General features: G+C 40.8%; 1 protein-coding gene across 2 annotated transcripts in view; it reads right to left on the bottom strand.

The window, feature by feature from the left end:
- The window catches only part of wwox (WW domain containing oxidoreductase), a 129,455-nt gene extending 114,765 nt beyond the window's left edge, over positions 1-14,690 (bottom strand). For both annotated transcript variants that reach the window (XM_086208784.1, XM_086208785.1), the window contains exons 1-5: positions 14,481-14,690; positions 13,592-13,656; positions 13,230-13,287; positions 12,960-13,129; positions 4,465-4,571 (exon numbers count right to left, since the gene is read on the bottom strand). In XM_086208784.1, coding sequence (XP_086064910.1) covers positions 4,465-4,571; positions 12,960-13,129; positions 13,230-13,287; positions 13,592-13,656; positions 14,481-14,587 — 507 coding nt within the window. In that variant the 5' untranslated portion in view covers positions 14,588-14,690. The remainder of the gene's footprint in view (positions 1-4,464; positions 4,572-12,959; positions 13,130-13,229; positions 13,288-13,591; positions 13,657-14,480) is intronic.
- Between the last annotated feature and the right edge of the window lie 1,035 nt (positions 14,691-15,725).

Below are 15,725 nucleotides of genomic sequence, written 5' to 3'. Positions count from 1 at the left end.
TACCAAGGGATATCTGATGATCTGCTAATTTTAATTAAATATCATTATAAATATGAAAGTTCTTAAAACGAGCAAGACACTGAAATCAACTTGAAATTTCCTCATAATAAATCAGAAATTTTGATGCCTTTAGATGCTTCGATAATAGTTTTCTAATCCAACCATGGATGGACACTGATTGATTAAATATCAAATTTAAAATGCTGAGTCTGTATACTGGGCATTATGGATGCACATCTCCAACACTACTGTATGTATTAAATGTATCAATGGAGATGTGGGGGGTCTGGTTTGAAGCGGCCGGCTGCGGCTCACAGAGTCTAATTGTGGCGGATGGTCCTCTCTGCATTCGAGAATCACAAAGAAGTGATGCAGGAGGGAAAAATGTCTTTGTGAGCTCAAGATATATTTGTTTGCACTTGACAGGCAAAATACCTTTTTGGGTGAAGTGTGGCTTTAAGGCTCATAAACACTCTCAGTCCAGATCAAAGATGATGAGCGGGAGAAAAGAAATCTCCCTCTTTTCAAGACCTTTACAGAACCTCCTCTCTGGACACCCCCTCACCTGAAGCTGCTCTGGTTGTAACATCGTCTGATTGATTCTGCCTAACTTACAGCAGGAGAGCCAGTGAAGGGGTAATAAAGAGCTGGATTATATCCCTTTACATAATGGCTTAATTGTGATCTTTAAATGGTAAAGGCAGAGGTTATGACTGTATTCCCTTGTCCAGCAGAGCAACTGCCGAACAAGGTCTGTCTATCAGGCTCCCCGCCAGCATGTACGAGTGACCGCTGCTCATTGGCTCTCAGTCGGCCTGTCTCGCTCTGCCTCTCTGGCCTGTGTTAATGTTGCTGTTTGACATTGCAAGCAGCAGGCTTTTTTTTTTCTCCCAGCAGCCTCAGTGGACACTGAGCTTTAGCCTAATTGGTTCCAGAGCAGACTCTGACAGAACTCTCCTCAGCGGCACACAGCCATATTAATACCCCCACCCCACACACACACACACACACACACACACACACACACACACACACACACACACACACACACACACACACACGCAAGCACAGCAATCAGTGAGTGGCTGGCTAATTAACACCCTTACAAAGAATCTCATTAGCATGTGTTGTAGAATAGGGTAGAGGGGGAAATAAGCATTTTGGATAAAAAAAAAAAAGAAACAAATTACAAAATAAGAGCATGCTCCATGTGTGCGTGTGAGTGTGTGTTATATGCTACTAAGGGGCCAAGGGCCTTGGTTGGCAGTCGGTTGTACCTCAGGGGAGTCCATTACAGCTCTCTGAGGGAGACATTGGAGTCAAAGATAAGCAGAATTTTAAAGGCAATCAGGAAAATAAATCTCTGGCACTAAGGCAACACTTTGGTTGTTAACCAGGAACTTAACCTGCCTGTTCTGTGATTGGAATATGAGATGGATAGGTAAGGGACTGTGGGAAAATAGCATGTTCGTCAAATGAAGGGCAGAGGCCAAAGAGAGCAACAGAAAGAGGAAAGAGTTATAAAACAGCACTAGCTGAAGCAATCTATATGACAACATTGGGATGCTAAATTCATTAAAACCTATAAAATCTAATTTTTCAGTCTAAGGAAGAAAATTACTCTCCAAATCTGGCTTGTCTCTAGCTGCTACACTTCTCCATCTTCCTCTGCCCTCCCCGTCCTTCCTACTCCTTAATACCCTCCTGGTTTTACTATGGCTTCATCAGAGCCTGTAAAAACACCCCCCCCCCCTTTGAACCCAATAAAGAAACCAACATCCTAAAACACAATCCTACAGTAAATATTTATCCCTTCTTCAGCACTCTAATCTCTCCTAATGAGCTGAGAAAACACAAGCCTATTCTTCTTTCCTTTATAAAGAACAAGTCAAGCTCTTAAGCACCACGTATTAATATAAATGTGTTTTCATGTGAGTTAAAGATGGTATGAAAAGATCTTCCCCCTTCAGGACTCTTTAGTAAAATGTATCGTTTTGTTTATACTGCATCCACTACGATCGGCTGGGAAGGATAAGCCCTCTGACCCCGCTCTTCCTAACAGTCAGAGGCTGTTCTGACCCCTGATTATCCTGCAGCGACCCCCCCCCCCACACACACACACACACACACACACACACACACACACACCATTTCACCCACTGCCAGTACATAGTGCTACTCTGAACCGGAACCGCCCCGCGCTGCTGAACGAGCCATCACTCTGGTCTCTGAACAGCAACAGCCGGACACACAGAGACAAAGCTGGAGAGTTCAGAGTAATTGTACGCAGGTAGTTAGAGGTCAGAGGTGGTGTGCAATCGGGACAGCAGTTCCACTCCTGGTAGCCAGAGCGGAACTCTGAGAAGGACCTGGAAGTAGATATGATGACCTTTTGTACAGAGGACCCCAAAATATACCTTCTTATCAAAATGACCTTAACGTAGGAGCATGGGAAGGCGAGCAAAGTCCATCCATCATCTTAAAGATTAATCCTCCGCTCTATTCTTCTCCTGAATCTATTAATAATGTCGCCAGAGGGGAGACTTTGCTGCAAAGATTTATTCTGATATTGTGACTTTTATTCATTAGCCCATAAGAGCGGAATTCCTTGAGAAGGAAATAAAGAGTGAGCCTCGGGAATTCTAATTCGGCGTTCCTGCTCAATTTACATTCTATGGAATTCTATTAACTCAATCATTTAATTCGCTGACAATCTGCACGTGCCAATCTGAGGCAAATAGGGAAGATTATCCATTAACACGGCAGAGGTAAGAGTTCACAAACATCCAGTGATACGTTGGGTTAATTCCATGGCTGGTGGGAAGCTTGAAAATCAATTTGACTACAAAATAGCAGTAGCAGACTTTTCCTCACTCATTTAGACAAAGCAGCTACATTCATAGATCAGTATACTGGATTTCACACAGTGGAGCAGCGCTGACAGGCCCAGGGGCATACTTCAATTAGAGACTTAGGTGAGCTTAAACACTGCAGATCTACTCTTGCTTAAAGGCGTTTGTCTCCCTCCCTCTCTCGTTCTACCTCTCTCCACCCCTCTCTCTCTCTCTCTCTCTCGCTCTCTCTCTCTCTCTCCCTCCATATCTGCGCTGAGCACTCACTCTCCTCCTTCCTCAACTCCTGCTCTCTGTAATCAAGCCGCTGCTAATGGCTTATTCTTTCTGCTTCAGCACCCGCATTTCACTTGTTTATTTTCCCACACTCGTAAATCTGTGGACACGTCACAAGCACAGCAATATTAGAGAAATAATCTCAGGTAATTATCAGATGCTCCCCCCCCTTAACTCTCTCTCTCTCTGGCGCTCTCTCTCTCTATTTCTCTCTCTATTTCTCTCTCTCTCTTTATAGAGACATGGAAAGTCAGCAGGCATGTACTACTTCTCATTTGGGGAAACTGTTGCCTTTTTTTTTTAACAAGGCCATTTACATGCGTGAACCATTAAGAACAACTACAAGTAAACTAAACCACTTAAACTGTTTTTACAATAAAACCACTTTTTTTTTCTTTTTTTTTTACCAAAAACAGCCCCAAAATTACAGATTACAGACATCAGCATTGTCACACACACTTGAGGAAAGATCTTTCAAGACAGTTTAATAAGGACACCCTGAAGAAGTGAAAATTGAATGCAAAGAAGAGAAAGCAGGCACTATTAAGTAAATATTAAGTGTGAAAACATTGTTTTTTTATTTCTTATCCCAAGGGCTGCGCAATTTATTGTAATTTTATCGTAATATGGTCTCCTGCAATTTTCAAATCATAGGAAGGCGCAATGTTTGATAAATGTTACTAGTGCATCAAAATATCCTTTTAAATTAAATATTGTGGCACAGCAAAGATGTACAGAACTGAGAAAGCATCTTTGTTGACGCACAAAAATAAACACCAGAAACATTTCATGGATTTTTCAGTGAAATGAGAATTAACATTCTTCCAATATTACTCAAAAATAGTTGTGGTTACATTTATTTTTTTATTTATTTCAAAATCATGCATGCCTACATGTTGCCAACAATTCCCACGACAATAACACCCAACAGTGTTTGTACTGTGTCCCAAGTCCCAGGCTGACTGGTTCTTGCTGAGTATGTACATCTTCAAAAATGGGTCATAAATATGACTTATTTGTAAGAATATTACACAGAAACAGCTGGGTACCACACTTTTTAAAAAAATGTTCCTCAAACAGAAGAAAACAGGACTATTTTCAGCTGCTGATCAAAGCACATTTAGTGCTCTGGAGACTATTTATGGCTACAAGTCAGTGTATGCGGGTCTCAAAATAATTTCTTCATTCATTAAGCTAAAAACAATCTACAGTACGATTAGAGATGTTTTTTTTCTTGTTTGGTTTTTGATGACAATGAGGAAATATACTGCCAGACTCATCCAATCAGCCTTTCCAATCTGAGGCCAAATAAAGGGATTTGACTGTTACTACTCACCCACTCCTGCTGGATGAGGCTGACCGCCTTACTGGCCCGGGACAGGTTTCGACAGGCCAGGATCACGTGGGCGCCATGGAGAGCAAAAGACCTGGCTGTCTCGAAGCCTGAGACACGAGGAGGGAGAGGGAGGGAAAAGAGACAGACAAAGACATGAAGAGCAAAACGAGAACGATACGGAGCGATGCTTCAAAGAAGAGTTTTTTTCTGAAGATAACTTTGATTCTCAGGGGTTGGATGTAATGGAGGGGGTTGATGAGAGTATGTGCAAGTTAAAATCCCTATCAATTTTCCTTATAATTTCTTTCATTGAGCAACCCAGTGGTCTGGTACGGAGAGTTAATCATTTCTCTCTGAAGTGATGAAACTGATTGAATTATTGTGGTTCAAGACTTTTTTCCTGCCTTCTTAGATAAAGTTTTGGATCTGACCATCCGCTCTCATGAATGTATCGCTGCTCATTCTGTGGGCGAGTCGGAGGAAGGGAAGCTGCTTGTTAATTATGTTGGTAATTATACACTGATGGCAGTAATTATGACAACATGGCTAATAATAGTGGGAGTCAAATGAACAATCGAGCAGACATGACATTCAAACTGAACCTTGTCGTGATATTTGGCAGCATCAAAGAGCCTCTGATAAGGACATTTCTCCCATGAAACGAGGTCCGCAGATACGCGGGGGGATTTATCAGTGGGAGACTCCTTCATGGCTCCATCCAAATCATGTAGTCACGATAAAACTGACAAAAACTGAAGATAGAAGGAGAGAAGTTCATTTCTAAATTACAAGTCTAAATGGGTCATTTCAACCCGTAGGTTGAATTAATTTATGAGATTAACTTTTTTTTTCCCTTCACCGTATTTTTATTTCCTTTGACATTTATTATCCTTCCGAGTCTCGTGGAAAAGTTCAGCTGCTCGGAGCGGCGTTAAATTTTGCAGTCGCACCTCTAAATAGAGGCGAATACACACAGTTGATCGACAAAGTGACAGCCACAATAAACTGTGGTGAAGAGGGTCTGAGAGGCAGAGCAGCATGCTGAGGGTATCAGAGGGTGGATTAATATGAACTGTAATTAGATTATATGTCTTAATCTGATTTTCATTAAGAATAAAACTGGGAGGCCTAATTGTGAGGAGAGTGTTAAGGACTAATATCTATTAAAACTCAAAATTGGAGTAGGATTGGAAGCCCTTTCTGACAAGTGAAGCATGGAATTAAATTATATGACACCTTATTAGGTGTAATGGAGGGGACTGTGGCTGAGAGCGGCAATCATTTCGCTCTCAGGAAATGGAAATGAAAATAAAAACAACATGACGGGTAAGAAGAAAAAAACAAGACGTGTGACTGCTGGAGTAAATATGCACATTGAATTTCCAGCAAATGTCATAAAAGCTGTCTGAATTTTCTCTATATTTTAACAATAACATAACAATAAAGGGTATTAAGAGCCAATCCATGAGCGGCAGAAATAATTTACAAACATGCCATAATATCTAAAACCTTTTTTTTTTTTCCTCAGCCTTTACAATTTGGACAAGAGCGGTTGCTGGTAAACAACAACACCTCACCCTCACTTGTTGTGTGTACAAACCATGAAAGTGAAATTAATCGACACCAGTGTTTTCCATAATGGAGAACAAATTAGAATATGGCAGCAACAACAACGGCATCGCAGCAGCCGTCTATTTCCAATGACAAATAACAAGGGCTTGACATTAATTGTGAAATAACGAGAGCAGTGTCGCTGTTACAGAGACTCCCCGCCCTCTCAGCCGTGTTGCTGGTACAGAGAGGGCCCTACTGAAATGAGTTCCTGGTCAGGTGTACAACAAAGAGAGCCTGTTTCGGTATTGTACGCTGATGGCGGAACATGACGAGGGGTCAGACGGAGGTTTCTTTTGCTCTGCTGGATCTACAAACACCATAAGCTGTTTTACAACACACAAGAGGCCTGACTATTATGCTAGCTTGTAATGATCTTCCAAGTTCTTCTGTTTTATCTGACAAGCACATGGTAAATACAGACGTGCACGAGGAAAAAAGCCAGGCGAGTATTCAGCCCGGTTGGAGCAGATCCTTTGATTGCGTGCAGTGTGATTCGCAATGTAACAAAAATACAGCTATTGTTGAAAATGTGTTTTACTGTAATGTATAAAATGCATAAAAAAATGCGTAAAATCTCCATTAAGCAGTGAGTGCTCTTCATGGTACATTAGGATCCTGGCCCTTCTGATATCCCCCAATAATGAGTGTGATTTAGTGATTTCACGCTTTGTTTGTCCTCCCTGGCCTGCCGCCCCTCTCTGGATCCCCCTCATACACAGGTGTATTGGCTCAATGTAATGAGATCATTATCAGCCTCGTCAGTAAACGTGTTTATTTGGCAAACGGAGCCGCCTGCTCCTTCTCTCGCTTGATCTGCATCCAAAGAGGCTTTTAACTAAAATAAGCGCTGTTGTACAACTAGACAAACACAAGTCAATTCAGATCATTACAGGACCTGCGGGTGAACGTGTCAGGTTCTACCAATGAGCTGAATGTGTTCTGGGAAAATCACGGCCCGCACATCACAACACCAATGCGACAAAGCAAAAGATTGTACCTGTACCAGGAATTATATGGAATTCTAAATGTATTTGACTGTTTATTTGTCTTACACGAGATACATTTTCTGCAGTCAATTTGCTTTTTTTTTTTTTTTTTGCTACTACACTGTGACTCCAAACATCCACCATTTACACCAAGACCCATTAAGCCCCTCCTGTTTTACTATCCAGCGGACTACGAGTCAAATCTCACGTTGCGTTCAAGACCACTCGGAAGTAGGAAATCCAACTTGACTTCCATCAGCATTGCGCTCAAGCCTCAGGGAACTCTGAGGCATGAAAACTGCTACTGTGACATTAGCTAGTCACTATAACAACTGTTTCATTTTACATTTTGCTAAAAACGAAGAGCAAACAACTTTATTCATGTGTTCACCGTCAAAGAGGAAGATCTTATTTTATTAGACTGTATTTGCTAAATACAGTTTCACAATCTATGGGAGGTGCGACGCCCTCGGCCCTAAGAGCCTAATCTGGGTGAGGAAAAACTACCCCAATAAATACATTCAATAGAAAAGGAGGAGGAAGCCTCAAACACCTACATGTCCCATTACAGTGTCAAAGTCATCAGAAACATGCACTACATGTCAAACATTCCAAAATGGAGCAAAAAAAGTGTCAACTGCCTTTTGTGTAAAAAAAAAAAAAAATTTAAAAAAATCCCACAATGCAAAGCGCCACATTTTATGGATGCAAAAATTACGATTGTGAGACTTCGAACCTGTCAGCAATGATGCTAATGAACGATGATACAGAAGTGCTCAAAATGTCAATTTACTGCCCACTAAGAGTCCATAATAGGGGAAGTAGTGAATGAGGAGTTGATTTTGGACTACCTCCTGACGGTCTGGGTGATAAGTGCACCTTTTTCTGCTGCGGCTGTGTATTTCCTGTCCCAAGAAGTGAGGAACACCCCTTCCACACACATACACTTACTGACTTTTAAGATCCCCTTTAATTCCCCTCCATTACTCCATGAGGAGGGAGATGTCACCCCAAAAGTGGGATGTATGGTTAGTAATTACGGCCCAAGGTTGAGCTGTTCCAGCCGAGAGCACTGGAGTGGTGCTATTACCCCCTCCCTGTCCCCTTCTGCCACCCCCCCCTCGCACCCATTGCTGTCTCACCATCTATGCAGCCCCCCCCCCCCCCCCCTCTTCCTCTGACCCTCTGTGTCAACCTCCAAATCCCTACACAATCTCTCATGATGCTCTCACACCACACAGGTCTGCTCCTCCTGCAGCCAGCCTCACCTAAATACCACACACAACACACACACACACACACACACACACACACACACACACACACACACACACACACACACAGGACGGCTAGTAAACTTGATAAACAGATACACCATCAAATCACTCACATGCAGAGGGTTAAATACAGACCACAGCAGCCTGTTCATGCACACATATCTCTTGAATATTGGGGGCTCTTCTCATCACAATCATCAACCGCCCCCCCCCCCCATCATGTAACTTTCATCCGCTCATCATCTGCAGACTGTAAACTCGATAGGTCTATAAACTACTTGACTACACACAATAACCCAGTAGCCTTTCATTTTATTTTATCTACAGCCTTTAAGCACATATATGTATTCCATCCTCTCTCTCTAAACCACTTCACTTCTATTATAGTAGAGTTGTAATCATTATTGAACCCTTCTGGCCTCCAGCACAATACTCTTTGCATGTTACACCGGGTTTTGGGGGGGTCTGCATAGCAAATTTCATCCAAGGTTAATAAAGTTGAATAATTTGACTAACCAACCAAAACTGGTTCTCATTACGCAATAAACACATTCATCAGAAAGGACATGAGATGCCTGTTGAAAGAGAAAAAAAATAAAACTCTCCTTCGATTTCCTGCGCGGCTCAGTTCACACAGAGGAGATAGAGCTGGACACCGGTGCGCTGGTCCCCCAGTGGACACATACACACGTATACACATACACATACACACACACACACACACACACACACACACACACACACACACACACACACAGGACCAAATACTATCAGACTGTTGAATATAAACAAAGATGCACTCTGGATGTCATCTAAGCCACTCGGAGATGCTGAGAGACACAGGCTCCGCATGCCACCCTCACCAGGAACATCTTTTTATCCATCTAATTCCTCCCACTATGAATAATGCATCTCCCTCCTAACCGACGCTCGGGTTTAACGCATCACTGCTCGGGTCTTTAAGGGGGTCCTTATTCATAAACAGCAGTGCAGTAAATACCAGAGCTTTGCAGCCAATTTAATGGCAGTTATGCTTAACAAATCTGCCTCAATCTAATGATCAGCCACAAAGCCAGGCTATGGCTTTAATCTGCACACTGAGGCTCCCCCTACGCCGCGACTCGCTGAGTACGCTTAGGGATCTCTCCATCCAGAGAGAGGAGAGCAGCGGCCTGACACGTAATCCCCCCAACACAACACTGGGATCAACACAAACATAGAACAATGTTTGTCTTTCATGAATAAGAATAACATTCAACATCCTTAATAAAAAAAAAAACCTGCAGAGACGGACACATAGAGGTACTGGAACATAATGAAGCGTTCCTTTCTAAATCCCTGCGTCCCTCTTTTCTTCTTCTTGTTCCAGAATTGACCCTGCACCTAAACAACAATAGCAAGTGGCATTTAGTGCATGCATTTAGATAGAGAAGCGCTTTGCAGCTGCAGGTATCGCTCGGCTCTTTGTCACAGTAGAGCAAAAACGAAAACAAAAAGAAAAAGCTCTTAACATGTTGACATAAAAAGAAATAAACTGCAACAAATTAAGAGAACAAAAAAAAATACTACTTCCTTTGTCTTTTTTCTTACTGGAAGTAAAAACTATACCTTATTCTCAGTCTTCCCCCTGTAGTTGTGTACCTGGATTAAAATAGGATATGGAAGATACAGTAGTTGGATATGCCTCCCTGAATGTTTTACTCAAGTGAGACGGAGGGTCAATATGTTACCTCTGACCGCTACACAGCATATGTTATGCTGTCAACATGGCACCTGCTGTATGAGCCAGGGAGACTGACGTCTCTCCCCTGCTGGGAGGGACAAGTAGATGTATGGTTACACATAGCTGGCAAACAGAAAAGCAAACAAGCTAAAAAGAAGCACTGCAAAACACAGTCAGAAAAGAAATGAATATGGAGACGGACAGATTCTGAGACAAATTTGCACTTTTTTTATATAAAAATGAGATCGCTCCATTGCATTTTTTTTGTTTTTGTTGCTCTAACAGTATGAATGTTGATCTGGAAAAACAATCTTCTTACCGCAAGTGGTAATGCTAAATGGATTCAAACACCAAATTCTGATACAATTTTTTCAAAATTAGAATAAGAATTTGGTTCGAGAGTCAAATTTCCAGTACGACAAAACACCGGCAGTTGCAGGATTTGCAAACCAATCCCAGGATAAACACACAGAAATTTTAGTACAATTAAAGTTTAAAATGTATGGAAAAGTCGTTTTTTTATGGATTTATCACAGACGGTAGCCCCACAGTGGAGCCAGAGGTATGATGATGACCGTGGCCCTTTAAGGACAACTGTTCCATGGACCCCTGGCCAGTAAATAACCTGAGAGTTAGTTGATAGGAGGGGAATTAGGGCTGGAGCAGGAGTGTGTAATGTGGATGGATAGGAGGCTCAGGCCCGGGTCAAAGCCACTTAGGGATCAATGTGGAAGTACAGGTGTACAACCACAGGTCTATAAGAGAAAGAAAACCTTTAAAGAGAGAAGAACCAGCGTGAGAGAAGGAAAACAAACCGCGATCATTCATTTCCATTATCACAATTAAAAACACCATTCGGCTTTGGAGTGGTCTTTAATTTATAAAAGAAAGGAGCGAGAGGAAGACTAATGTTGTGAATCCAGAGCAGTGATCACATTCGCTGTCCCCTGCACGACTGCAGCGGAGCGTCAAGGCTGGACACAGACACTGACATTTCATGCATAAATAAACTCACACATTTGCTTCTCATGAGCACGTGCATTAAGAACTAAATTAAAGAGCTGAAATGTAAATTTGCTAATTAAATAAAATCCTACCATTACTAATAAAAATGTCACATTCCCTGTGGAGGGGGGGGGGGGGGGGAGCAGTGAAGAAGATGGAAATAGCCTTGACACTCGGATTAAAACACTATTGATGCCATTAAAATGCTAAGTGGGTCCAACCAATTGGCATAACCACATTTCACTGGTGGAATGTCAAAGGAGCACACGAGCAAGACGCCATTATGATTAGAATATTATTAATTAAGAGCCACTGTGTATTTAATATGTGGTAGAGTAAAACAAAGGTTATGTTAATATGGATATAATAAGAATTCACAGCCTGTATTACGGTATTTGATCATTCTTTAAGAAAAAAAATGTTGTTGTTGGTTTTCAGAACTAATTTACTACAGCCCAAAACACGTTAAATGTGGATTATGTTTTCATTATATAGTTTGTTAAGGGAAAAATAGGCACGAGTGAAGCAATTTATTGGGTTTTAAAACTTTAACCGTAACAACACCACGGACCTCCTCTGCCCTCTTGTGGTGAAAACTATTAGTGTTAAACTCCACATTTGAAATAATGAAATCAAAAATCATTTTAAGAACAATATAGATATATCTTTCGAGGATACGAGAATGAGTATCTTTAGTATGATTTCATGTCCGGTGATGGGAGAAAACTATGCAACAGACCTTTAACAGGTTTAATGTTTAGTATTTTAAGTCCGTTAAAACAAATCATCTTTTCCATTCATTTGAGCCAAGAAGAATGATTGTGGTCCACATGCAGCTCCAGGATGGATAAAACTGAATTACTTTCCGTTTCCACACCTTAAGATAAAAGTTGGGTTATTTTCATTTTTTGTCCCGTAAGTGCAAATATCTGAACATTAAAGAAAGTGCCATAACTGTTCAGTGATAGAATTAATTGTCTGATTTCCACAATGCATTTTTCAGTAACTTCCAACGTGAGAATGCAGTCACTTCTTTTTGTTTTTTGGGAAACCTGAAATTTGCACCAAATTAATTAAGCGTCTAGTGTTTTTATAATAAAATGCTAAGGCTGCTGTGTACAGAGGGTATATATATTTTTTAATATACTTCTGAACTCTATACGGCATGTAAACACATACGAAATGAAATATTTAATATGCAAATTAAATCATTCAATGCGACAGTGCTTATCATTTCTACAGGATACACTGTTTTCAGTGTGGACCGAGACAAATAGAGCAACATCAAGGTCAGGGAGGCAATTAAGTTCACCAGCTTCTTTGTTCAGTCAAGGTCCCCAGGCTGCTGTAAAACTGCTACAGCGCTGCTTTGCAGCATCTCATAATATACACACAGCAATTACACTGCTGTAACTTTCCTTGGTACAAAGCATTTGAATATAAAGACAATTAACAATTTTATGATTATTTGATTTCCCTCATGCTGTCGTTATCTATCCTGAACAAAGCAGAAAGTCTGAACAAATGGCTGCTACTTGTGCTAATTTAAACTAAAAGGAAAGAGGAAATACGTTTGTTTCCAGACCATTATATAGTGAGCCATGCATTCGCTGGGTATAAATGGATGCCATTCATTACAGTTAACAATGACATCCAATTCAGCTCAGCTAATGAACTTCAATACAATCATGTTCGGTATTAAGGAGTGATTTGTTGAGTCTATGTGTAACATTTTAGAGGCTAATGTTGATGAATGCCTGGCTGTGGAAGGCACCCCTCCATACAGCCTGATACCATATCACCACCTAGTGGCGTCACCATGGAAACACATTATGATTATAGTCGATTATTTCAAAAATTTCTGAACATGAGTATGAGAAGGAGACTCACCGATGCCAGAGTTCCCACCAGTGATGAGGACGACCTTGTCAGAGAAGTCACGACCTTGGAGGATCTCGAGAGCGGCAGTATTTCCATCATAGCGTTTTGGCTTCGCCACCACGTCCTCTACTGTGAAAGCCTGCCGGGGGTCAAAATAAGTGGTCCGCTTGTTGATGTGACTGGGAATGACAGAACAAGCAGTAAGCACAATCATACTCCAAATGTGTAGCCTGTAGAAGCTAAATAAACTGATTTTACCATCATTGTTAGTCTACTCACTCCACATAAAGGACTTGTCCCTTTTCATCAGTTTCCTGCTCCCAACCATATGGCAAATCTGTGTTTAAAAAAATGAATGAGTTTTCATTTACAGAAAGAATGCATACGGACAAGCTGACACTTTAACTGCAGGTTATACGCTTTATGGCAATTTTAGTTATTTGAAACCAAAAACAAGGCCTTCACAAAGCCACTGTATGTAAAAATGAGGGTTCTGTGCAAACAGCAGAGCAAAATGCGATATAATAGCAACTGGTCAGTCAGATATTAACTAGATTGTTATTTCAAGGTTTCAGGGCAGATATTAAATGTTCCCACAAGATTACAGATATGCATGTAGGACAGAGAGAAACAAAGCAAACCTCCAGCACAGCGTTTTTTCTTTCCTGTCTTGGGATGTTCCCACTGGGTCTTCATCTCATCGTGACTATTGAGAGAAGACCAAAGAAAAATTAGAAATATGTCATGACATCTTCTGTTAATTTTCTATCATTGTCTGTATGCTGTAAACAAACTTCATCTGATCCTAAATATCAGAATCATTAACACATCAGCTGCTTACACGAAGAGTTTAGATTCATAGCTTTAGTTGGATCATGAAACGTAACATGGGACATGGGACCTACATAATTTCAGTACATTTCTCTGGGATGCATTTAAATTAAATGAATTTGTGCTTGTTGGGTTTCTGTTTTATTTTTGCATCGCTCAATAAAAAGAAGTACTGTGTAGTTTACTCATTTCATGATGTAACTTTGTAAAGTAATGTAATGTGCACAAAACATAATACTGGCAATACTGCAGAAAAAAAAAGAAGATTGTGGTGAGATTCTGATTCAGATATGTATCGGAATCTGATTGGACTTTTAAAATCGTATCAAATAAGCGTAGATAATTTAATGTGGATTGGTGCATCTCTAAAATAAACCAGATTTAGGCACAATTTTTTTTCAGATGACATTAGGGCAGGAAGTGACACGCAGTTTAAAAAAAAACAAAACTAAAAAAACAGGTAAACGCTCCTCAGAGCACATATCCCAGGTCAGATTATAGACGAGAACAGATGGTATGCAAGGAACCACATCAGGTACATCTAACTGTCATAAGTTCACTCATGAGTGCTGCAGGAGAGCCGGCAATAACTTCAGTACATATGACAGTAAGCACACAAGCCACCAAATCTAACCACTACACATCAGCAAAGCTAAACCTGCCAGTCTCTGCTGATGGCAGGTGACGGATTCCTCTCACTTTGCATAATAGACCCATCCATCTTTGGTTGATCTCTCTTCCCATCCAGGGGGTAACTCGTCCTCGCTGTCTGTATCGTCCATACCCGCGTACTTCAGAGCAGCCATAGAAGCGACAACTACGGTTCTACGACCGCAAAGCTAGCAAAGAATACACGCTGTGCACAAATACAGCAGCTCTCGGAGCCGACCACACAGCGCTCCCCGGCACTTCCGCAATAACACGGTGACGTAACCGTATTGCCTTGTGGGAAATTGAGCCTGAAGAATAGTGTTGCGGATTGTGCATTACACACTCGAAAACAGAAGTATCAGCGAGTAGATAAAAGGACACAAATGCTGTTTACCCTTTGAAAGGTGTATTTTGTAAGTTTCAGTTGACTTTTTACCCTCAAATGTGCAATATTGCGTTTTAATAGTTTAAAAAACTGCATCTTTAGACTAACAGAAAGGACACAACAGAAAGATAAGAAGGTAAGATTTCTTCTTTTTGATTTGGAGGAAGAAAGAAAAGCAAAAAACTTTAAGCTTACAAATTATTTTCTGGTGTGTATGTAAAACACACTTGTTAATGTCTTCCAAACACACATTTGCTTTTGCACTGAGGAGGAAGATAATATACAGAAGAGATCTTTACAAATGGAAGATGGAAGGAAATATGCTAAACAGCACCTGATACAAGAGGAGGTATTTTTTTAAAAAGTAAAAAAAAAAGAGATGAGAAATAACCAGCCAGAAGGATAAGGAGAAGAGTGCGTAAGTTAATGAAGGATCAAAGATGAGAAATGGTGAAAGACTGTAACAGTGGGAGTGATGAATGGAAAGATGATGTCAGTCATTCCAAGAAGAAAGGATTGTTTATGCAGACTCTCCACGCACCTTTGTCTTTTTTTTAATTCGTCACATGGCCTGGATTAAGCCAGTGAAACAACAACGAAAGGATCCCTGCCGTGGACAAATATTAGGTCTCATTCTTGAAATCTTCTTACGTATAAATTTGTTCTTATACTCTATGATGTTTGGAGCAATGAGTTACAAGAAGCCATCAGGCTTTGCTTGGTGTCTGTAAGACATAATTGGGGGTTGAAAAAAAAATCCCCAAGTATGTAAGAAAAATGTTTGCTAAGGAAATTTTCTTTGATGAATCTTATTATTTCCAAAGGTATTTATATATCATCATCTACACTGCAGTTTTGATTTTCGGACACAGGGTGAAAGTTCAAAGGTCAAGGAACACACCTTTTAT

The sequence above is a fragment of the Aulostomus chinensis genome, chromosome 7, assembly GCF_037954235.1.
Source record: "Aulostomus chinensis isolate RoL2024-O1b breed Wild chromosome 7, RoL_Achi_v1.0, whole genome shotgun sequence".
Lineage (NCBI taxonomy): Eukaryota > Metazoa > Chordata > Actinopteri > Syngnathiformes > Aulostomidae > Aulostomus > Aulostomus chinensis.
Note: the sequence above shows the minus strand (reverse complement) of the source record. Positions and strands in the feature narration are given on the sequence as shown.